Below are 25,345 nucleotides of genomic sequence, written 5' to 3' on the forward strand. Positions count from 1 at the left end.
AGCTCTTCCTCCAATAAGTGGTGGCCGTCTTGATGTTGTTCCTCAAATATAGAGATCTAGAGATTTACGCCGCCTCCAATGGCAGTTGGTTTTTAATGAGCGAGGATTCGAACTGGAGCCATACCGACTGCTAGTCACGCACAACGTTATGCGGTCATGGCAGCCAAATGTCCAAGTATGTATGCATACACATTTACCCTTAAACGGCAATACAACATCGTCATGCCGAACAATCGAAGTTTCAGTTGCATGCTGCGAGCTTAAAGAAGGCAAAGCTTTGTTCGGTAACGGATGAACGCTATTTATACAGGCCGAAAGTAATCCAAAAAGTGCATATACAAATTTAATATAAACGAAGACGTTTGTAAAACTAAAAGTGTCCAGTTTTAAGTTTTTCAACGCAGCAACTAAAAAAAGAAAAATGTTAAAAGAAACTATTTCAATAATGATTCTAAGTGTGATGTTCTACGGTATTCGATGTCAAGACTCGGGTAAAAAAAAATGTTGTTAATAAAAATGTGGTCAAAGTAAAAACTACTATCTATAAAATATTAACTAAACTCATAAAAAGTTTGCCATAACCAATTAAGTAGAAGGTGATAATCAGTATCGCAGTCTTGCATTGCTTTTTGGGAATGTCCCAACTTTCCAGCTGCTTAACAAACATTGCGATGGAGACTGCAGTAATGCGGCATTCTATACTGTTTTATGTAAAAGCCATTAATTTTATTCTTAACTAATTGAGTGTTTTAATGCGTAGTGTCTTTTTTCTCATCGAGTTAATAAAGCTCAGGTTTGATAAATAAAAATTTGGTGGCTTCAAAACTATGGCAAGACTACAGTAAGAATGTACTTTTTGTTCATCTATTTTCAAGGCAGGTAATACCAGTGTGAGGAAAAGTTGCATACAACACTTAAATTTACGTACAAATCCTAACTACACCAACAAACCTTTAGGGAGGGAGCTATAAATATATTTTCCGATAGTCAAGCTGCGATTAAGGGCCTGTCGTCGCCATGTTGCAGCTCTCTACTGGACCACTCCTGTAAGGTGAAGTTGTAACGTCTCAAACGTGCAGGAAACATTTCTGGTATTTGTGTTCTAGGACATGGTAGCATAGAGGGAAATAAATTTGCCGATGAGCTTGCCAGTAAGGCGCTGATAGAACCGGTTTCTGCTGTCCCGATCTCAGACATTGGTGTCCTTGACCGTTGTTGAAGGGACTATTTAGGAAATAGTATTAATCCACACAATAAAAAATCAGCAGATATCGGATTTCTATAACAGCATGCATTTTTCATCTTTGCTTTGATCAGAATTCGATAGAGTAATTATTATGCTTGCACGAAACACCAAAATGATGGAAAGGATTCTTTCTAATAGCGGTCGGTACCCCTCGGCAGGCAATGGCAAAGTATTTGGCCATGACAAAATTTCACATAAAAACTCAACTGCCGTTTGGAGGTTGTATAAAAGTGTTGTGCACACCACAAATCGGAGGATTAGCTCCGCCAAATACCCAGCATGTAAGCACCATTTATATACATATAGGGTGTTTTTTAATTTGGCGCAAATCACTGCACATTAAAATTGTCCAAATATTAATTTTTATTTTGCACAGCACTCAGTATGAGCGAACAAATTTACTACTGCAATCTTATTAAAAAAATAAGTCGCTCATCAAATCAGCATCTCATCTAACATGTGATTTTCCGCGCATTTTTTGTGTTAGCGTCGAAAATGTAAAGTTGCGCTTAGTGCGGCGATCGGCCATCCGCAGTCGATATTGAGACGTCAGAAATTTGATATGGTGGATTTCACCTAAAACTGCCTCGCCCAATTTAGCTTCTGAACTCACCTTGGCTAAATATGAATGATATGGCCAGATATTTTCAAAATAGTTTTTCGACCTGTTTTTAATTGAGGTATTTGAAGAGGAAAGACCACAAAAAGCTCTTTAAAAAAATTGTGTGTGTTAGTGGTGGCAAATTAACTTTGCCATTGTGGCAATATCACGGCAATATATGTCTGCTATTTCTCTGGTGAATATTTAAATGAATTATTTAAATCGTCACTTACATTATTCCATATATTTCTTATTTTATTTCTTGAAATTCTTTTCTGATTTTTATTTTGCAGTTTCTCAACCACACCAGTAATGGTGTCACGATACATTTCTATGTTTTTTTTATTTACCTAGAAAATTCACTAACAAAATGTACGTACAATTTGAATGCAGTTTTGATGAATAAAATTTTCCAAAAAGCGTTACTACCGTCAGCTGCGAAGATATTTAGAAGACTAGCCAACCATGAATTTTACAGGAGGACAACAATCCCAAGCATCGAAGCCAAATGGATCCCGAGTGGGCACAAAAAAATGGGATTAAAATATTGAATTCACTTCTACAGTCGTCTAATGTCAATCCAATTGAAAAAATTTTAAGTAAAAGTTAAGCAAAAACTCAAAGGAAAACAAATGTCGAAATTAACCATTAGAGAGATGGTAGAGGATTGGAATCTTCCTTATGAATCCATTTGAGATATTTTATTAATGATTTGGGCTTGCGCCGTTTTGCTGCAAAGTTGGTTCCAAAGCTCTCAATTTCACTTGACTGGACTTAGACTTGAATTTTATATCAAAAAAGGGCCCGCATTATTAACGCCAAAGGAGGCGATGCTCAAAGTTTTTATTGATTACAACGGCATTGTACACTACAATTTTCGCCAGAAGCTCAGACTGTTAACAAAGGCTATTATGAGACATTAACGTGAAACAATTTGCCAACAAAAAAGGAATCGGTGGGAAAACAACTTGTGGATTTTGCACCACGATGACGCACCGTCGCAGAGTGCCATCATCATGAATTTAGTCAGTGGATTTTTGACCAGAAACGAAACGAATACCATCCAACAAGCATTGAATTCACCCGCTATGGCTTCCTGCGATTATTTCCTCTTTGAACGAGTGAACAGATGTCAACAGCTGAAAGGAAGTAATCGAAAAATCGATCGGCTCTGATGCCTACACCGAAAATAAAGTTCCAGAAATGTTTCGAGAGCTGCATCAAAGGCTAACTTCAATGCGTTGTAGCTGATGAGGACTAGTTTGAAGGCGATAATATAACTTTTTAGGAATAAACTTGTGTCTTGAATTTTTTTAATATATTCCAGGAATTTTCTGCTTAATGTGGCTACGTATTTATGATCAACTTAATGAGCTGAACGTCATATTCTCGAAGATGAACGGTCCAATCACGCTGCCAGTCGGAAATTCATTACAAACGATGTAACTTGATCAATGCACGCGCCGTTAAAGAACCACTTCTGTAAACTCAGTTCAGAATTCGGCAATTTGTTGTATTGACATAGGCATTAGGTTAGCAGGCAAATCTCATCGGAGAATCAATGAGTTTTGAAATTGCCTCCGGAAAAAGCGTCTAGAAAATCCCAGACTTTCAGTGGAGGACTTAGGTTTTTCTTTGCTTGTGTGTTCTGTAAGAAATAGCTGGATAAAAGCTAATATAGTTCGGGTGCTTAATGTTACTGGTCAAGACGAAATATTCGCATGTGTAAATAAATAACTTCGCGATGTTTTTTAACCTTTCAAAAGAAAAATGAAACATTCTTAATATTTTTAGCAAATAATCAGGCACATTCTTTGACTGGTATCACTGCTATGTGCATTTCTGTATAAGTCACATTTCTCGTAAAATGCAGCAGAAAACGCTTGAGCTTGAAAAGCCATTGTTAAGCTTCACGAGAAATCATTGGCAATTAAAAATAATAACAATTTAAATTTCATTGCGACAAATAAAATTAATATAAAGGACTTTACAAAAAATGTTTTATGAAACTGTCGAAATGTTAGTCAACTTTGTTGTGCCGCCAAAAGAAAGTTACTTTGCTTCTTGGGGTTGCCTAATATTATCTTTTACCCTCTTTTTGCCTCTGCTACACTAAGGTCATCTGTTTAATTTTCTCATATTTCTTAGTAGGACAAAATAAAATTACAGAATAAACAAGTGGCCAAAGCAACAGTTACGTGCGTGCACCACGAGGCCATTCAGTGACTGTCAATTGTTTCAGATAATTATATGAGGGTTACTATTTACATATATATCCGACCTTGGGCATTTCTAGTGTTTTCAGGCGCCATCTGACGTTCCTATTGAAGAGTTTGATATGTGTAACTATAAACACAACCAGAACTTTTTGTTGTGTGCCATTTTAGTGTTGATTGCAGTGGCTCTTAAAATACCGATCCCAAGTCTGCTAGACATCGATAACGCGTTCTGGTAAGAGCACAACAGTGGTAGAAGAGGTTCAACGCTCTTCATCTCCTCCTCATTCCCGAATAAACTTAGCTGCAGCTGCAGCACTTAGTGGATGCCGCTCCCGAACTAATTTTTTAGATTTACGACATCAATCACTGAGTTTATTGATTTCCTTCAATTCTTTTTGCATAGTATGCTGAGAATTTCTTTCGTTTGCAAATAAAAAACTTATATCTATTTTTATTTAAAATAATCGCAAAGTCGTCACAAAGCAAATCGTATGTAATTTTTTACTATTGCAATAGGAGAAGTACTGCGTGTAATTTTTGAAGTGAAACTTCCTAGGCGTCGATGGGCGAGCGAGAATGGAGAGTAAAATTTCAAGGCCATGCAACGTTTTAGGAATTTTCGTTCCGCGAGAGAGAAAAAAGATATGACGTAGAGGAAAAGGAGAGAGAGAGCTATGCCTTATATATATTTTATGATGAGATTTTGTTATATAGTACAATAGTTCAAACTGTTCGGCGCCGCCGAGACTATTTCAGACTGTTCAGCACTAGAATGATACGATACGGCTGCGCCTATTAAAGCATTTTGTTCTTGTACTCGTTAGGCATAGAATTTTAGCTTTGGACGACATACGCATTTAAAGGAATAAAGTGAGTGCCCTGTGTGTGCGGTTATATGTACACGCGTATGTGTATATTAAGGGGGTAGTATGGTATTTTTTTTTTTCATTTTTTTTGTTTTTTTTTTTTTAAATTATTCTATAACATCTTAAGATTATTGTGTGAAAGTTTGAAGTGCATTAGAGTAAAATTGACAAAGACACAAAGGATTCAGTATCTACCTCTCCAACCGGATTTCACGCTGTAAAAATCTTCACAAATCTTTAAACGCGTTTTTCTCACACTTGCCTTTTTTACGGTCGGTGTCCACTGTAGATTCATATCTACTGCACCGATTCTTTTCAAATTTGGTTTTTTTGTTTCTTTACTTTATTCACGAGGTAATGACGTCGAGTTTTTTTTTTTTTAATTTTGTCATATTTTAAAACAACAAAGTTTTCAAGTTTTTTTTTATGAAAAATCGGTGTTTTGACTTCAAAGCGCTTTAAAAAATTAAAAAAAAAAAAAAAAAAAAAAATTCGACGTTGTTACCTGCGAAACTTTATTGGCTGATGAAATCAATTTGGTTCTTTGATTTTAGTTGATCCAGTAATGAGTTCTGAGGGACACCGCAATAAAACTTTTTTATGAGACGTCCGCGAAGATTCGCTGCCACCAACTCATTTCTTCATAAAAATCAATGAAAATTTCACACAATATTCTTTAAATATGACTTTATAATGAAGTAATTTTAAAATTTTGAATAAATCAACTGTGTCGACAAAAAAAATTTCGAAAAATATGCTTGTTTTACACCGAATTAACCCTTAATAAGCATTGTTTTGCTGGAAGTTCAGTCGGTTTGATACCATTATGAGACCTCCAACAGGCAGATATCTACAGCCAGTCAAAGATGTTGATGTATGGAGAAGATTGATGGGATTTAGGTTGGCACACTGTCTCAGGCTGTCGAAGAAAGGAGCAGCCAGTGACCTTAATTGCCTAGCTGGCAAACCCGGACATTTATACATAGAGTGCTCAACAGTCTCCTTCTCCGAAAGGTCCCCACAGCTTCGGCAATGTGTGTTAAATGGTAAACCTAGCGTTTTTGCGTATGTGCCGATCACCAATGACCGGTAAACATAGCTACGAGTTAGGAAATTGAGTGGCGTGGAGTTCTCAGAACTTTCTGCGTTCTACGTCCACTGTAGAGGGGCCAAAGGGTTTTCGAAATGGAGCTCTATTTCTTCTGTGCTTTCCTGAGAAATAAGTTGTACAATTATTTCTAACAACAGTCAGGGGGATGCCGATGGTTTGACAGAGAGCGGAAAGGATGGCAATTGGTCGGTGCAAAGTCCGAAGGACACGGTGGATGCTGAAGGACGTCTCATTCGAGACCTTGGAGTGCTGCTATGACGACTTGTGCAACTTTGGACCTTTTGTTTTGTTTTGTTTTTTGTTTTTGTGGAGGAGGGGAAGCATCAAAAGTGGTGTGGGACTTTAACCCAACTAAACCCCCCCCCCCCCCCCCCCCCCCCCCTCATGTCCTACGGTATGTCCTCCTGGAACTTCACCGTTAAATAGTACGTCAGGAGGCTGTTGTGAGTATATTATTACTCAATCGTCTGTTATTGTCATTCTGTTCTGTACATTGTGTTAAGGAGCTCTTTCTAGGGACCTACGTGAATATTCCGCGTATTAAAGGTTCTTCATGATATTTGCGGCCACTACACATGTAATTTTCCAGTTTTCTTCGATTTCGCACATGTGTGGGATAAGATTTGTCTCATTTATGTTTTCACCAAACGCTCCCTCAAGTATATTTCACTCATTAATAAACCGCGGGCATTGAAACAAGATATGCCTCTCCGTTTCTTGTTCTTCGGGGCACTGCTGGCAGTACGGGTCGTTCTCAAGATGGAACCTGTGTAGGTATGCTTTAAAGCAACCGTGTCCAGTCAGCAACTGTGTGATACAAAAATCAATTTCCACGTGTTTTTGCTCAATCCACCTCGCAATGTTTGGAATCAGTTCAAAGGTCCACCTACCTTTCTCGGATTGCTCCCATCGTATCTGCCATTCTTCAATTGTTCGCAGCCTTTCTTCTTTTTTAGCCACGTTTGACGGTTTCTGCCCAATGGTATTATGTAACCTATACATCTCAACCGCGAGAAGGTCGATAGACACCATTCCCGTTGGCACATGGATTGCGTCATCTGAGACAGTGCGATAGGCACTGGCTACTCGCAGGGCGCCAAGTCTGTATGTGGCTCATATGTGATGGAGGTACGATGGCTTTGCGTTTACCCAGATTGGTGCTGCGTACAGAATCACTGAGCTTGTGAATGTTAACAGAAGTCTCCGTATACTTGCGCGAGGGCTGCCAATATTACGCATTAGTCTAGTCAACGCGTTATTTATTCTTACGGCATTTTCACTGACTGACTCTAAATGATGCACAAAGGTCATTTTCGAGTCAATGAGTACTCCCAGGTATTTGATATATGGCTGCGGCCTTATGTCATGGTCAGCTACCGTAATCACTAACTCTTCACGTACCCAAGTAATACGACTTCAGTTTCTTGAGCTGCAAGTTCTAACTTCACATTTTTAAGCCATCTTCTAATTCTTACAATTGCATCGTTGCATAACGCTTCCAACACGTCCAGATGCTTGGGGGCCAGCTTGCGGAGTTGGACGCATTTTTTATATATAAGGTAACAACAGCGCAGTATTTCTTCGTCCCTCCTTTCCATTTCCTGCGGCTAGTGGCTTGACGAGCAATACTCATTACAGCTTGTATCGTCCACGGTTGAGCGGCCTTTTCTAAAGCCGTATTGGTTTGGGGAAAGCCCTGTTGGCTTCTCTAGAAACTCTTGCATTCTGTTACATATGATGCGTTCTAGTATTTTGCCGAGTGTATCTAGCATACAGAGTGGACGGTATGACGATGGATGGTCCGGCGGCTTTCTTGGTTTGGGTAGCAGTACCAACCTCTGTTTCTTCCACACTTTTGGGAAAACGCCTTCGTTGAGACATGTGTTGTACAGTTTAGCAAAAACCTCGGGTGTTGATTTAATTGCTGCTTTCACAGCTACATTTGGCAAGCCATCTAAGCCCGGAGCTTTGTTATCTGCAATGCGCTGTACTGTGGAAAGCACTTCTTGTGTGGTGACTTCTGGGATGTTAGCCGCCATCACCCATTGTGCCTGTCATGGATTTGACTCCAGCTGATATGGAAATAATGTGGAAACCACTACTCGCAATAGGGCTGGGCACGTTGGCTGTGGTCCTCTTGGATTCTTGATAGTTCTCATTACAACCTTATATCCCATTCCCCAGGGGTCGACGTTCACGCTGTCGCAAAGCTCTTTAAAACAGCGATTTTTGCAAGCCTGTATAGTTTTTTTAAGTGTAGCTTTACAGGTTTTATGTTGTGCTAATAATGCGTCGACGGCTGGTGTACCACGAGCTCGCTTCAGCTTTCTGCGCACTCGATTGCAGTCTCCTCTTATTTTTGCGATGTGACTATTCCACCAATATACTGCTTTTCTGTGTGGCCTTCCCGATAACCTAGGCATGGTCGCGTCGCAGGCCTTGCTGAGACAGTTGCTTATGACCGCCGTCATGCCTACTGCTTTCATTTCCCCAGCGCTATCTAGAGTTAGGCAAGCGTTCCAGCTCTCATGTTGAAAACTTTGGGATCAAAAGATTGTCTCTTCCATCCTCTTTGCTGTGCTCTTTGAGGGCGAAAATCGCTATTTTCTACACTCATTAGTATATATCGATGGTTATTGCCTTATGATCGCTGTATGTGTAGATGGAGCTTACAGTCCATGTTGCGTTGCACGCTATAGGCGAAGGCGAGATCCCCTATTGAGCATCGTCTTTCGGTTTGAAAAGTGAATTTACCAGGCACATTAAGCAATTCCAGGTCAAATGGTGCCAGGCTTTCCAAAAGGACTCTGCCACGTCTGCTAGTACGCGTACTTCCCCAGGTAGGAGACCAGGCATTGAAATCGCAGGCTATAAGTACTGGTTGCTTGCCACGTCCCTCAAATGCCAAGGCTGCCAGCATTCGTTCATATTCTTCTGCGGTGAGGCTCGGTGGAGCATAACAACTGAAGAAATAACATAGATGCCTTTCGTCTTAACCCATGTAAAGCCGTGTTTAGCAGTCATCATTTTGCTCTGCGGCTCAATATGTCCCCTTGTCCAAATCGCCGACTTGTTTGAACCATCCGACGTCCAGGAATAACCATCGATGTTTTTGTATTGCTCGGATATAAGTGCAATATCTATTTTGTGCTCTTGCATGGTCTGCTCCAAGAGTTCTTGGGCAGTTTGACAGTGGATGAGATTAAGCTGTAAAACCCTCATTGGATGGCTTCTCTTCGCGCCTTTTTAGCTAGGAGAATCGACCTTTCGTACCCGGCATGACACCCATCCAATTCGCACACGTTGAACCTCTAACACCTTCTCGCATATCCGGCTGGGAGGACAATGAAAGCCGTCTGTGTACCGTTGTACACCGTTCTTAGGCTTCTTACCACCGCTGTATCTGGACGTTTAATATTGCATTGGGCATGACACAATTCTTCTGCAGTGGTTACCTCATCCAGATCTCTGCACTGTACTGTTACAGTGTGAGTTTTAACCGTCACTTTTGCTGCGGTTTTCAGAACATCTTCAATCGCTGTCTGATATTCTGATGTTTTTCCGTACGGTGCCCCTTTAAGCTCAATCAATTCCTGTTTAGCTGTTCTACGGATTGCTTTTACATCTTCTCCGAGAGTCTTGAGAGAGTCCGATGCTTTTACCTTACGCAGAATGTCAGCATACGTAGCATTTTCAGACTTGGATATGATTATAGCATCAGGCCTTGTCCTCACCGATTTAGGCGGCTTCTTTTCTTTTCTTGGTTTGACAACCATCCAACCGGCATTTTGGCCTTTAATTGGTGCCTGTACTGGTTTTGTCTGATGAATCGCTGCCGTTGCACACCTTTTTTTTTTGCCGCAGGCGATAGTGCGTTCACGACCGGGTTGCCAGTTCCTTGCGTGCTGGGACTGTTTCTTGTTCTCGCCCTTTTAACCGATTGTGTAATTATACTGGAACATTCTTTTCTAATATTGTTAACGTCTGAGGTTTTTGACGTATTCTTTTTTGGAGTTGTCTGCTGTTTCCCACACTCTTCCATCGCCATAATAGCTTCGGTGTGCCTTTTTTATTTCGTGATGCACATTGTGACGGCCTTTGTAGTACGCCAGGAGAGAGTCAATAGCTTCTTCTAGACTCATCATTTTTACCTGTAGCGCCTTCTTCTTTTCAGTTGCACATTTTTCTTCTCCAGTGGGTTTTCCGATGCAGCACCCACCCACTGGTGTTTCCATCTCTTTGTTTTTTGCTTCGTCTGAGCCTCTTATATGCCGTGTTGTTGGCCTTATCACGCTGCTTTGGGGCGTTACGTCTTCGGTCTTTATTAGTTCTCTGGCAATGCATTTTACTAACGGCGTGCTGCATGGCTCCGGTTGCACTTGGGGCACCCCTTTCATTTCCTCAGCAGTAACTATTAGAGGATTGCTACGTACCGATTGTGCCTCCTCCGCGGATCTCCGAATAACCGAACTTCTCCTAAAGGCTTCGATGCCACCTGCTGTTTTTATTTCTTCGTTTTTATTTGTAGGTTTAAAATGTTTTTCCATGCTGTAAGGGTCCCAACTCACGACCGCTATCTCCGCTAGTATACGTAGCTTCCGTAAGTCCCATGGTTATCTATGAGTTCAGCGAGGCCAAGCGAGGGTTGACACTGCCTTTTATGGGGTACAGTGTTCAGAGCCAGACCTCAGACCGGAACTAATGGGGAGTCATCTCAACCCAACCTAAGTGGCCACTAAAGGTGGCGACAGGCATTGAACGTATCGTGAGACTTGCCAAGTTTTAGTAGGATGGAGAGGCAGTGAACCCTTCTGTGAGCCGTTTCAGTTGGATTCGACTCCACTTACTAAGATCACAGAGATTCAATACCCCAGCCCAATCGCAAACTGCTTCAATTCCAGTATGCCATAATCAAGATCTTACTGGAGTCAATCCTGATGGCTCGCAAGCCACTCCACATCATTCAAAGGACAGCCGCTCCTAACACGGAGAACAGACGCTGACCAGGTAGCCGCCCACTGTGGGTCAGTCGCTTCTGGATTTTTCTATTGTTCACCATGCGGTGATGGGGACACTTTTTTTTTTGTTTTTTTCTTTCCTCTTTTCTTTTTTTTATTGAGGGCGGTGTTGAATCTCCTTTAACACAGAGACCTTAACGAGATAGCATTTTATACACGCGTTCTCTTATGCCGCGCTCTCCGTTTTTGACGCTTAGTGTAGGAGCAGACTCTGAGGGGTTGTGTTCCTCGTGGTACTGAGATTAAGTCTTGGTCAGACCTTGCACCCGCGGACACTACCAGTTGAGCTCCCCAACTCAGGGACTGGTCACCCTGGATTTTAGTCGCCTTTTACGACAGGCATACCTTACCTTGGGCAAATTCTAACCCCTGACCAGCTGGGGTCGCAACTTTGGACCTGGCGTTGTCGTGAAGGAGTATGGTTTGACCATGTCGATCAGGTATTTTCAGTCCAATAGCCTCATTCACGCGGTGTAGCTGGACAATGTAGAGCCCCTTGTTGACCGTGACTTTCTTTTCGAACATTTCTCAGTGCACCATACCCTCCCAGTCTCACCAAACACACAGCATGATCTTCTTTGGATGAAGATCCTACTTGACTCTCGACTTTGGCGTATTTCCTGGAGCCACCTTCCTTTCTTTGCTTCATATTGAAGTAAGAGTATAGGCACCATTTCTTATCTTTCTTGACGATTCGGTACAAAAGCGCTGTTTATGACTGCGTGTTGTTCGATGGCGGGCGAGATGCTGAGAAACAATTTGAAGGCGACTTTCTTTGTTTTTTCATTGAGCTCGTGAGGCACCCAGGTTCTCAATTTTTCCGTAAATCCCATTGAATGAAGGGGATTGAGAATTGACTAGTTAGACGACCGTTCTCCTTCAAAAGTGATTTATACATTCTTCATTGAATTCAGAAGGTCCTCCGCTGCGGGACGAGTCAAAGTTGCCATTTCCGTACTGTGAACTCGTCTATCACGCCTTCGCCATACACGTCGCAATGTCCCAGACTGCTTCGACAGCTTTTTGACCTCGATGAAAAGCAACGAAAAGCAGGTGTCGAAAATGTTGACTTTTGCCTGTTATTCAAAACTCGGTTACTTTGACAGTAAAACTCGAATCATTTTAACATGCAAAAATAATTACACAATAGCAGCCAATAAACCGAAAGTGGTGCGCATTTGCGGTCAACAGGGTTGGAATGATGTGATACCGAAGTGTTTTAGTGAGTATCGGCAAAGAATGTACAAGTACATTTCTATAAAGATAAATATGTAACTGAAGTTAAAACAAAATTTAGAAGAAATTCGTGTTTTGCGCGGTGAAAAACAAAAGTTTTTTCAGGTTAATGAACATTGACTGGAATTTTATAGATTGATCAAATTTTAAGTATCTATACGAGGTCTGTTACAAAAGTATCCGACTTTGTTTCTTATTTCTAACACCTGACAAATTTGAATTACGCGCGCTTGCATAAGCAGACCTGTAACATTCCTGCACATGTGTGCATTTTTTTCCCGCCTGTCGCTAGCGTCAGTTGCTGTCAAGCAGTGTGAACGTAATATGGTATTTAGTGCTCCCCCTTTTATCCCGATTTTAATCCGTTTTTCGCAGAAATTACAAGATGCAACGCCTTTACAAGCCACTCCGCGCCACACCATTACGGAGGCTGGATGGTGGCCACGCTGAACCCTTGGAACAACATTTTTTGAGTCTTTAGAAGTTGTTGCGTTTTTAGTCTTTTGATTGTTAAAAACTTCTTCAACAGTGCCAATTTTCTCATTTCATGGCCGTTGATGCGTGTCACCCAAGAAGCTGCACGCATCTGTCGAGTCCAATTTTCTTTAAACGCTTTGACAAAATACCACCAGTTGAGCCACGGAAGGCTTTCATGTGGAAATCATCTCTAATTAGTCTTGACATGGACCTCGCTCGCGAAATATTTCTGGAAGTCTATCTTCGGTATAGCCATCAGAGCCGTGTTCAATTTTTCTATTACTTCCTTTCAGCTGTTAAAATGTTTCCCTCGATTAAAGAGAAAATAACCGCAGGGAGCCATATAAGTAGAACTCGATGGCTGTTGGATGGTATTCGCTTCGTTTCTGGTGCAAAATCCATGAGTTGTATTCCCACAAATCGGTTTTTTTTTGATGGCGAATTGTTTCACGTAAACTTCCCATAACGCCCTTAAATAGTCTTTATTAACTGTGTGAAGTTCTGGCAAAAATTTCCAGTGCCGCTTTACAGCAGACAAAGCAATTGCGACAAAAGCGGCGAGAACGACAGCTCTCCTGTGAGTTTTCAGCGATATTTTCGTAATCTAAATATATTATTTTTTGTTCCATCTTGGCGCAAATAAAGAAATAAATAATCGAAAATCCAAAGTACGTTGCACGCGAAGTTTTAAAATTCAGCTTATTTCGAATACTCCTGCTGGCAAAACACGTCTAGTGTCAAACGCTGAAATTTGGTAAAGATGCTCTACTAAGGATGCATAAAGAGGAAATATTGAAGGGCTGTCATGCTATACTGTTTGAAAATTTTTGATATTTTGGTTGTTGTGTTTTTTTAATTGCAAGCCAAATTATTGCCGGTCTAAGGGCTGCTTTTTCAATTCACCCCTAACTTTACAAGACACTTTATCGCATTCGTAAGCGCATTTTTATTTTCTCAATCGCTTATTAAACTCTCGGGCCGATACATTTAAAGGTCGGTTGATATTCCCTTAAACATTTCGCATAACTAGGTTTTTCTGTCCGCCGTATGGCGTCAATTGTGGCTTGAATATTGTAATAAATCGATTTTTAAGCGCACTGAATGGCAAGTTGGAACCCTCACAATGGTTGATGTTTAGCTGATTAATTTTTGGAAACGAAAGTTTAGTCAGCATGGCTCGATAGCGCCCGCCATTATTCGTAACTGCTGTTCCTTCCTCATTTCGAAATAAGGGGCGTTAATGCCGCCAGTGCTCTATGAACCTCGCGTACAGATTTTTTTTTTTTTTTTTTTCAAAGTAAATTTTTTGCCAAACCTCATGCAGTTAAAAAACAGCCGATACAAATGCCCATAAAAAGAAAATATTTGTGGCAACCAAACCAAATCACATGAAAAAATAATAATTAAAAAATTAAAAATAATAATTAATCGGTTTACTCATGTTCTTAGAAAAAAATGTATTCATAAGCGCCGCTGCAGACAACCCACTATGGAGAGGACAATAAGGCGACGCCGATCGTGGCACCGCTACTTTGCCCTTAGCGAATTTGACAATGTCTGCTGATTTTCGTTACGCGACACTGGTGCCATTGGTGATCAGCGTGACCAGATTACCATTTTTGTAACTTGATTTAGCATTGCGTTTTTTGTTCTTTTGCTCCGGGTGCTAGAATTTTAGATCTTTCTTCCTAACATTTTTCTAGTCTCTTTTAATTCAAATGTGATGTTTATAATTATGTAAAATATATATATTTTTTTAATTAGTCCAATAATTTATTCAGGTCAACTTAGCTTTACTTTCTTTATCATCTGGACACAATTTCGGCGATTGCGATTGCGATTGATGTTGGTGTTTATTGTGTGTCACATTTCTTCGCTTTATTTACATTTTTTCCAAGTTTGTTCTTCACCTTCGAGCAGTCAAATTTCCCTCTCGCAAGTGCCGTGTTGCCTAGTTTTGGATACAAAAAACACTAAAATGTCCATTTAAAGAGTAGAAAATACCAAATTTTTATTAGCCGAAGATCATATTTTTGCTATATTTTAGGTTATGTAATAAGATATGGCACGCCTTTCTCAAAAAGGTGGTTATGGTTTCTTCAGTATTACCTGGTATTTTTTTTACTATGAATACACTTCTACGGCCTTAATTCGTATTCTGTGAATTCAAAGGTTTTTTAAAATTTATAGAAAGATTTTAAATGTTAAGAAGCGTTGGAAGAAGAATATGTGTATTCAATATTCTTCATAACCTCAAAAGAAGCAAAGATTTGGACCTACAAAACATCAAATTTTATAAGAATTAACAATTGTTCAAATACTACTTTACTTCGGCAAGCAATCGCTTCTTTGGCAAATCAACTCACAAATACAATTTTATAAGTTCTCTGGATGCATGAACACACACCCACACACATATATATTATATATAAATATATGTATATACGCACATATGTTTGCAAATGACGGTTCGGTGTGTTCTGTGCGTTGTTGTTCAACAGCGAAGATTCTGTTACAGCTACAGCTACATTCTCGCTAATAAAGACGGCAAGCTGTAAACGAACATATAAATATGGTTATACCCGCTGCAAAAATGTCGAACGCGAAGGAAATGTTTTCGTTTCAAAAATCGAACGGATTTCTTACTTCGTGTTTTGTGAACCACCTTGCAATGGAGATTAGAAGTTACACGATCATTTTAGTTTTTACTTTTCTTCGCTGTGCTGTTATTCCACTGTCTATTATTTATTTGCTCTTTAACTAATTATTTTGCTATTTAAATAAATATTTTGATTAATTCGGCTAGGATAAGTTATTGCCATTTCATAACCGTAAATTAATTACACATGTGTACATGTACTGAAACATTAAATTTACTCTCTCTTTCAGAATTTTGTAATGCAGAATTACTACATAGAAGTAATTCAACGACTGTCGATTGCCTTTATGGGAATATGAAGGTAGATTGCAAGGATATAAAACCTCGTACGGAAGTGATGGTCATGTGTGCCGATAGTTACCAAATGCCGGACAGCTTAAGGTTCGGGTGATACTTTTGTTATTATTCTACTTTTAAATGCCGCAGCGAGTTTTAAATGAGATAACAAGGCGAGTAATGAGATCGAACGTCTTTCCTCAGGAAATTCGAAAATTAATCGGCCACTTTTGCTGTATATGTATATCTCTATGGCTGGGTGCAATCACGAGCATATGTACAGTTACTTACAAAATTCAAGCTGATTGGAAATAAAACTTCACACATGTCTGCGTATGGAGTGGGCAAATGTTATTGTAATTATTATTATTATGATTTTTTTTTTGGTGAAAATTTAATGAACTTATAGGAAGAAAATGAAAAACAATTTTTTCAAATTAGATACAAAAAAACTTTATTGACAACTAAAATAATTACAAGTTCATATCACAAAATTGAGTAGACACTTTAATAAAATATCGCGCAATTATAATCATGCAAAAAAAGAAGGAAATTAGTATTCTGCAGAGCCAACTCCTTGCGGCTTGCATTCGTGGTTAATTGGACTAAATTTATTTTTTATTACTCGTTTCAAAGTATTCGCAATTTCGACTTCAATTCTACTTTAAAATTTTCTATACGAGTCATATATGTTGTTGTTGCTGCATACACGGGCAGAGAATGATGCTGCGGCGAGCATTTTTGTTAAATCTGCGAACAGCCAGTTGTCGCTGGAAGCCAAATCTGGCGCATACGTTGGATGTGGCAGCAATTCGAAGCTCAACTTATTTAGTTTTGCCATTGTTTTGATTGCTAAGAATCATCAACAGTGAGCAAACGCAGCGCCCAGAACAGAAAAATCCAATGAACCAGATAACAATTCATGGTATTACAGGTTGACTGAAAAGTATTTAAAACAAAAATTACAGAATGTGGATTTTAATGGAATGCATTGTTTTTATTCAATATAATCTCCCTCAACTTGAATATATTTATTCCAACCATTCTCCAATAGTATTACATCATCTCTGCAATCAGTTTCCGGAAGATTTCGAAAATACTGCTCCCCTGATTTTGTTCGATTGAATGTGAAAACAATTGTTCGATACTCAATTCTTCATGAATAATATATTATTTTTTCTCAAATTCAAGATGAGGTATTAAAACGGTGTCTAATTTTGGTTACTCTACCGATTAATAGGTGTCGCTTTCGATACTTTTCAAACAACCTGTAACCTCGAAATGAGGCAAAATTTGCGGCAAGTAAGTTGGCGCTACTTCTTTATTTAATCAAAATTATGGTAGGTTGCGAGCCTTATGTAAAAGCATATGTAAATACGTATGGAAAGGGTCTTTCAAAACTGACGTTTAGATGTCGGTAGTGAATAATTCCTATACGTTGCCTATTGTGATGACATACTTCGACACTTGGCGAGCGCACAGATGTAGAATTTTGCACGATAGAACAATGCGAATTTTCACCTATAAGTTGTGTGAAGAAAAACAGGTGCAAAAAAAAAATAGTAATAATAATAATAATAATAATAATAATAATAATTGGCGCATACAACCCGCATAAAACCCGTAGATGTAGATGTTTATTGAGCAAGTGCTTTTATCTGTATTTGTGTATGCTTTTGTTTTTATTCATAGTCGAAATGGCGTCTATTATATGGGGTGTACAGACGACTCTAACTGGAACAGGAAAAAGATCAATTGTGAGCCTATTTGTGGGGAAAGTGAAATTGAGCCTACAGCCTCCAATGCTCCATGGTTTGTTCGTATCATAGCTCAATCGTACGATGTATGTGGAGGCACCATAATTTCACCAAATCTTGTGATAACGGGTAAGTAAACTGTTTTATTTTTTAATCTGCTCCTAAGCAGATGAACTGCCGATACTAATAAGGCGAAGTAAAAATTCTGTGTTGTTTCCGTTAGTTGTTTATAGTGATACTTACATATCACACGGTATACGAGTATACATACATTCACTTATAACATATCGGATCATACCAGGGAAGATAGATTACAGGGTTTGGGGATCCGAACAAAAATTGTGAATGCCACTTCCGCTGCCACGTCAACGACGATTCGGCAACAGAATTCTGCCCGCTCATTTTGCGTGTATTTTATGCTCATCCGATCAGCTGTTGCTCAGTCGGCAACGAAGTAACATAAATGTTCGTTGTTGATTTTTTCGTATATCACCAACACAATCTCGAGTCGTGACTATTAAATAACGAGGCTGGCACTGCTCTTTTTTTATTTTTGGTGCATTAGGAAGGGTTCAAAGCGCCTTCGCACTTACATGCGACCGTCCTCTACTGCTCTGAGTGGTGTGACCACTAAACCAGTCCCTCCTCTCCTTTCTGCATTACTTCGGCAAGGCCCCGAACGGCATCCATAAAGGACCTATTCTATTCACCCACGTTTGGGTCCACTTTATTTGTAGTCAGCTTCTTCTTAGGTCTCTGTCTGTGAGGCTTTGCTTTGTTGTGTGGAGGTCTATCTTTTGTTTTCGTAGTGCGTCCTCGGTGTATCGCTTTGCCGCGTTCCAGTTGTCCTCGCTTTCGAGTATTTTGCTGATTATGTTCCACGGCGCGATGCCGCCAATCTGCTTTCTGAGAACTGGCATAGAAGACATATTTACATACGCCTGCAGTAAAAGCCCAGTCTTCTCTTTGCAGCCCCTCTTTACACTTTTTTTTGTTTTTTGGGAAATAGGTAAAGTCGCAATTTTCTTGCTGTAAGTTTGTAGTTGTTGTTGATAATGCTCCTCCTCTTTGTTTCGTTGTCTCTTCTTGTGTCCCTTACGACAGTATTCTGGGCCCTTTGATCTTCATCATCTTTATTAATGCAGATTATATGCAGACGATTTAAAAGGTTTTAAATCAATTTCAAGTCATTCCAACTCTTGTAAGCGCCAGCCAGATCTAAATAACGTCGCGGCTTAATGTTTTAAAAATCGTCATCACCTAAATTAATTAGAAATGTAAAAGAAATGTCTTCAGATATCGTTTCTTAGTTATTTGATACCTCATATTTAATTAAAGAATCGAGTCTCATCGATTTTAAATGGAAATGCAAATGGTTTTTATGAGGAGCTTTTTCATAGCAGAAATATACTCGCAGGTTTGCCATTGTCTGCTGAGGGGCGACCACTAGTAGAAAAAACAGTTTCTATCATTTTGCTGTTTCATGTACGAAGGCTCGAACCCCAGCACTTTCAGATGGTAGCAGTGCACATAAACCCCTTTCGGCGGCTGCCTTGATATTAGGCGCCTTCGATTCGCCACATCTCTGCTCTCTGGATTGTGCTCACTTGACTTAAACTTCAACAACTTGGTTTCAACAAAGTTATCGAGCAGGTTTCGCCAACAGCGAATATGTTTATACTTCATAAAACTGGTATAACTCACTATTTCCAAAGCTGCCAACTCTCTTTCGAGAGAGTTTCATTAGAGCAGGACTTTCTGGATTTGACATAACGCTAGAATGGTTTTGGATTCGTTTTGATTTCATTGCCATCGACCGCCTTGTACAAACTATCTGGACTGGCCGGTGGAATTTATGTAGGTAGTTTAGATGTGAATACTGGAGCTCCCATGTACCAAGACGTCACTCTGATCCAGAAGTATGTTCTCGTTGTTTAAATGCTCCAATGATGATGGATACCGTCATCAAATGCCACATCTCCTTGACAATCCTGTTTTCTGGGAATCTCGGCCTTTCCGGTATACATTAAAAATATTCGAATCAAAATATTAATTTTCACAAAATTCTGCAGTTTTTTCTTTGCTTTTTAAATGTTGGGTCCATGTGGCCACTCTAACTAAATAGAGACATTGCAGTACCTCATCCAGACCCAGCTCCCTTATTAAACTCAAAATAGAGCTGGATTGCACTAAGCGCAAGTGCCTTTTTCCTGGCTGCAATGGCCGAGATGTCTCAAAGGAGAAGGTGCATTCGAGTATCCTGATATTGGTCGCAGAAACGACATGAATCAGTGGACCATATCCCGATCATGTGCAGATAACTGCGCAATCTGCAATAACCTTTAGGAATGTCCGTGAGCATTTTCAGCTTAACCTTGGGGAGGGTTATGAGTTTTTTAAACCTTTGCGGTCCTATTAAATTTCGACGTGGGTGTCGTACTGGAAAGAATTAATTTCCGTTGAAAGAGCAGTGATATATTAGATGTAAGACTGTGAAGGATAAACAAGATTTATTAATTCTTTATATAAATACAGTACAATATTAGTATGTATCCTCACTGTGGTGGCTGAGAGTAGACATACGACTGCGAAGAGTTAAACTTGTTTTGGTAGTACTCCACCAGTAAGGACTTCGCCTGGCGTAGTCCTATAGTTTGGCGCCAGTTAACAGATCTTAGCCTTAACTATTCACTCCTGAGCTTCTCCTTGATAGGGTGTTGACCCATAGCAAGGAAAGGTGCGGGTCCTATTAATAACGAGGCTGCATCCTCTCTTGCTCTTGCGTCAGCTACTTTGTTCCCAGCAATACCCCTGTGTTCTAGGACACAAAGGAGTCGGATGCGAATGTGCGTTCCAAACAGATTCGGTTTCTTATTACACTCACGGATCAGTGAGGACTTTATCTCACAGGATGGCAGAGTCTTGAGTGCCGCCTGACTGTCGCGCAGAAAGGCAATTCAATCATTCCGTAAAGGATTTCGAAGATGATGAATTAAGAAAATATGTATGTGTGAAATGAAAATAATGTATCGAAGCGTCAGTCTTGTTTTCTCTGTAGCCAAATTTCGTGTTTGTATCTATATTTTAACCGTCCGTTGTGTGAAAGTTTTATATTCTTTCGTTGTTTAAAATGGCCTGGCCAGGCCACCTATGAGAACACGTGCTTTATTTATAGGCTGGTACGAAAATTATGTCGGTAATCAATTTAAGTGTAATACCGATTAATAAAAAAGCAGATTGATTAGTGTTAAAAGAAATTTATTTATCAAGGTTCATCCTTCTTACTATTTTTTTTAAATTATTTGAAAAATTCAATTTATAAATAAAAATATAAAATTTTAAAAGTTGCTTATGAACTTGACGTAGTTACTGCAGCTAGACATATGCTGCAAGTGTAGGTTTTGGTTTCTAAACCGTGAGTTAACCACATTGCATCTTTGCAAATGTGGCAAGTAAATCGGGTTTTTCTTTTAAACTTATCCAGTTTGGTACATAGCTTGCACAATGGCCGGTACTGTAAGCTTACGGGTTTTGGTGCAGTTTTTTGTGCTGGGGCCGTCGAAGTTGATGGTGGATCCTGTGAGAGATACATTATTTAAATTAATTATATATTTCAATACGAATTCGGATGTTCGTATGAATACTTACATAAAATACAAAGAACTTTTGCATTGCTATTTTAATTCCTGGTCTACCATATACCCTGGGATTTGCTGCACGTGTTTCCATAAGGGGGATTGTCAGGTGTTCAGCCAATTCTAATATAAAATCCCTTCGTTGGCCACCGGTATGTTGCGCGTTTGCAACTGTAGCCAGAAAACATTTTGTCCATTGTATCAACCCCAGACTTATTTTCATTGTAGTCTAAGACAGCTGCAGGTTTATATTTGTTTGAAGTTTCTGTGGCTTGCGAGTAATGTTGTGTCGACAATACTAGCACATATTTGTCTACTTTGGTAACGTATGATAACATAGATACATTTTCATCCAGGAAAGCAAACAAAGTCTGATATAGAGGTCGAAATTTTTTATACGGCCTTGTCTTTTTGTTCAGCGGAAAGCATAGAGGAACCAATTTTCTATGTCGTAGGCACACAGCTAATCCTTTCTGCATAAGAGACTTGGCCAATTCGAGTGTTGTGGAAAAGTTATCGCAATACACCGTTCGGCCGGAATTACGATACCTCTCTACCAAATCCAGTACCACTCTTTCACCTTGGTTAATTTCTCGTTCTTCATTTGGTCGTTTTCCTGTGTTAATCTGTCCCTTGAGAGGGTAGTTTGTTGAAGAATCGCAGACCCACCAAATTTTTATTCCGTACTTTGCCGGCTTAGACAAAATATACTGCGTAAATCAATTCGCCCACGGTACGGAAATAGTTGCTCATCTACTGTTATTGCTGCATTTGGAGTATATGCTTCTTGCAGATTGTGATTCATCATAGTCCAAATGTCGTCGATTGGTGCAGATTTACTCAACAGCATACGTTCAGAACGAGTATTAGCTCCATCAAAACGAACAAACGAAGCAACATTTTGAATCGATCTAACGCATTGTTGCATTATAAATATCAAAATGCCGAGAAGGCCATCTTTTGCTTGCATATTATTACAGTGGAACACAGCGGAAAATAATAGCAATCCAAACCAAGCATACATTTCCATTTGGTCTGTGGGCTTCCACTCTTTTGGTTTACATGTTGGATTAGCCTCGTTCCAGGTCTTGATCATTTCTCCTGCTTTCCGATTCGTCTGACGAACAATTATATCGCCTATTTCAGGTGACATTATGTCACGCAAAATAGACACTGGATTTGGCAGAAATCGATGAGCAGGTCCTACTGGTCTGGTGCTGGTACTGGTAAATCGGTTCCAATGGCGTGCTCTAGGTGCTGGCGGCTCCTTTCTCCAAAACATATTGCCAATCTTGCCCTCGTAACATTGCTCTTTTACACCTAGATCGATTCAATCCACTGGTAAGATTTGAGACACTAGGCTCTGGTTCGATTACTCCATTCCATTCAACTTCGTAAATTTCTTCGTTTTCAGGCAATTCTTCTTCAACCTCAAGCTCATTCTCAATATCAGACACCTCTCCGTCATCAACAGGAACATAATCCTTATCATTATCGTCGTCGGTGACAAACGGATCATCTTCCTGATCCTCCGCTGCAATAAATTTGCTCAACACTTCCTCGTGATGGCGCATTTGCTCACTTGATAGACGATTACTTCTTCTACCGATAGCTAATAGAGCCCTATCTACTTCGTTTGAATCAAAAAGCAAAATCAATCATACACAATAAAATGTGCACCTGTAATAAATAGAACCAAATTCAATTCTAACGGCATATATCTGGCGCCTGTTCTCGCTGTGAGAGCGAGAGAGCGACTAAAGTTTCAACTTCTGAGTGAGAGAGAACCGTATTCCCTCTTTCTTGTACTCTAATTAGTCAGAAGACCAAGGACGGTGCATGACTATACTAAAATTGCAGCGGTGGCCTGTGCAGGCCATTTACCCTAACATATGAAGTTTTTGTGTAAAATGGTATTTTTTTCATAATCACTTCGCTGGAAATGGTTATAAAATTTTCAGAAGATTCATATAACAGATCTGTATGGTATATTTTCGCCGTTTTTTGAAAACTTTACGAAACAAAAAGATATACCCCTCTAAAATTCGGAATGGCCTGCGTAGGCCACATCACACAACGGACGGTTAAATAAACATAAAAATTTTTAACATGAAATGTATTTATGAATTATGAACTGCATTGAAATATTTGTTTTTGGTCCTATTACAGCATATCATTGTCTCCTTGATGAAAGTAGTGAAGCTCTTGAAGCTAAGTCTATTCAAGTAATGGCCGCTAAAGAGTTTGCAAACAACAGCATTAATATAATTACTATAAAGGTGGATCGAATATATCCTAATAGGTATGAATTAAATTTATAAAAATCCAGCTGTTACAAATGCATCACACCTTCTCGTATCAAGCCTGTAAATTAGTTCATAATAAAACTAACAAACAAAGTAAAAAAGTGTAAGTGAACAACGCAATAACAAATCAGCAGATTTAGAAATCAAAACCGTTAATTATCCATTTATTCTTTCCTTGTGTTTCCTTATGTTTTCCACATTTCAGTATTGGGGTGGGGAATAAGTTTGTAGCGTTTTTATACGTTAATTTTCTTACAACGATTTGTTTGCTGTTTGGCAAAGTATTCATGCAATAAAACTCTTTCTGCTCTACAAAACTAATTGTATTGTTGAGTTATTTAATTTTTTACTAGTTTTGAGGCCTGGAATTGGAATATCCTAGGAAGCTTTCTGAATGCGAACGTCTCAATCACATTTGGAGGAGAACGGTCGCCAAACCAGTCGTAAATTGGCGGAAAAAAGAACTGCGATCGTAAAACGATTCTCAATCCCCTTCATTCAATGGGGCGTACTTAAAAATTGGGAGCCTGGGTGCCTCACGAGCTCAACGAAAAAACAAATTGTTTCTCAGCAACTCGCCCGCCATCGAACAACACGCGGTCATAAACAGCGCTTTTGTAGCGAAACTTCATGGGAGATGAGAAATGGTGCCAAAGAAAGGAGTGGGTGGCTCCAGGAAATACGCCAAAGCCGAGAGTCAAGTCGGATCTTCATCCAAAGAAGATAATGATATGTGTATGGTGCGACTGGGAGGGTATGGTGCACTGAGAAATGTTCGAAAAGAAAGTCACGGTCAACAAGGAGCTCTACATTGTCCAGCTACACCGCGTGAATGAGGCTATTGGTCTGAAAATACCTGATCGACATGGTCAAACCATACTCCTTCATGGCAATGTCAGGCCCAATGTTGCACAAGTCGGCACAAAGCGGAACGGCATCAACGAATTGGTCGAGAAGTGGCAAGAGGTTATAAACAGCAACGGCGAATCTATAATTGAGCAACTTATTGATTCAATTATTGTCTTTTGTTTAAATAAAAATCTTGGGTGAAGACGCTACAAATTTATTCCTCAACCTAATAATTTTCCACATTTCATTGTTAAGTGCCGCATTTTGCATACCAAATAGAAATAATCAAAATTGTTTGATATTTTATTTTAAAATAACATCTAGACACGTCTTTTGAACGACACTTTATAAGGCAATGAAGGCTTTCCTAACTGGTTAAGAAGATGATGAGATCTACAGTTTTTCTCAAGTCTTACCTTCTTATAACACCCTTAAATAAATTTAAATTTTTATATACAAACTCATAAACTTATAAATAAATTTTATAACTCACTCCTTTTCTCCCTCTCTCTCTCTCTCTCTTTATGTAGATCTAGCGATGTTGCCCTGCTTAAATTAGCCAAACCATTTACTTTGAATAAAAACATCAGACCAATATGTGTTCCGTGGGATTTTGCTTATAGTAGTGGTTTTGTGAATAAGTGGCCAGTAATAAGAGAATATGATGGTGTTACAAAATTTAGCGAAACCAGGGTCATTGTCTCCCAATGCAATGCCAATTTGACAGACGACCAATTTTGTGTACGCCCAACCCTTAGGCGGGGGCAGCTTTGTCAAGGTGACAGTGGTGCCGGAGTAATTACTAAATACAGGGGTAAACACTATTTAGTGGGCGTTATCAGTTATAAGCCCAATCTTTCTTTCACCTGCACAAGAGAATCCGTGGTTGCCGTTAGTTTCACGAAGATAAAAAAAATGTTTGAATGGGTGATTGATAGCGAAAAGGAAAAAAAATTCTATGTTTATTAATGCTTTTTAAAATATAAGTATTTTTAATGTGAGTAATTGAAAATCATGATGTTAAATAATTATTAAACTATAGATTGTAACTGGAAAATGTTACTACATGTGTGTTTATTAGACTCGCCG

General features: G+C 39.4%; 1 protein-coding gene across 1 annotated transcript; it reads left to right on the forward strand.

The window, feature by feature from the left end:
* Positions 1-250: 250 nt before the first annotated feature.
* LOC128864172 (modular serine protease-like) lies at positions 251-25,322 on the forward strand. The gene is made up of 5 exons (XM_054103702.1): positions 251-491; positions 15,664-15,814; positions 17,402-17,595; positions 23,271-23,403; positions 24,787-25,322. Exons 1-5 carry the CDS (start codon positions 422-424, stop codon positions 25,223-25,225), a joined length of 987 nt encoding a protein of 328 aa, XP_053959677.1. The 5' UTR covers positions 251-421; the 3' UTR covers positions 25,226-25,322.
* Positions 25,323-25,345: the final 23 nt, after the last annotated feature.

The sequence above is a fragment of the Anastrepha ludens genome, chromosome 5, assembly GCF_028408465.1.
Source record: "Anastrepha ludens isolate Willacy chromosome 5, idAnaLude1.1, whole genome shotgun sequence".
NCBI classification, from domain to species: domain Eukaryota; kingdom Metazoa; phylum Arthropoda; class Insecta; order Diptera; family Tephritidae; genus Anastrepha; species Anastrepha ludens.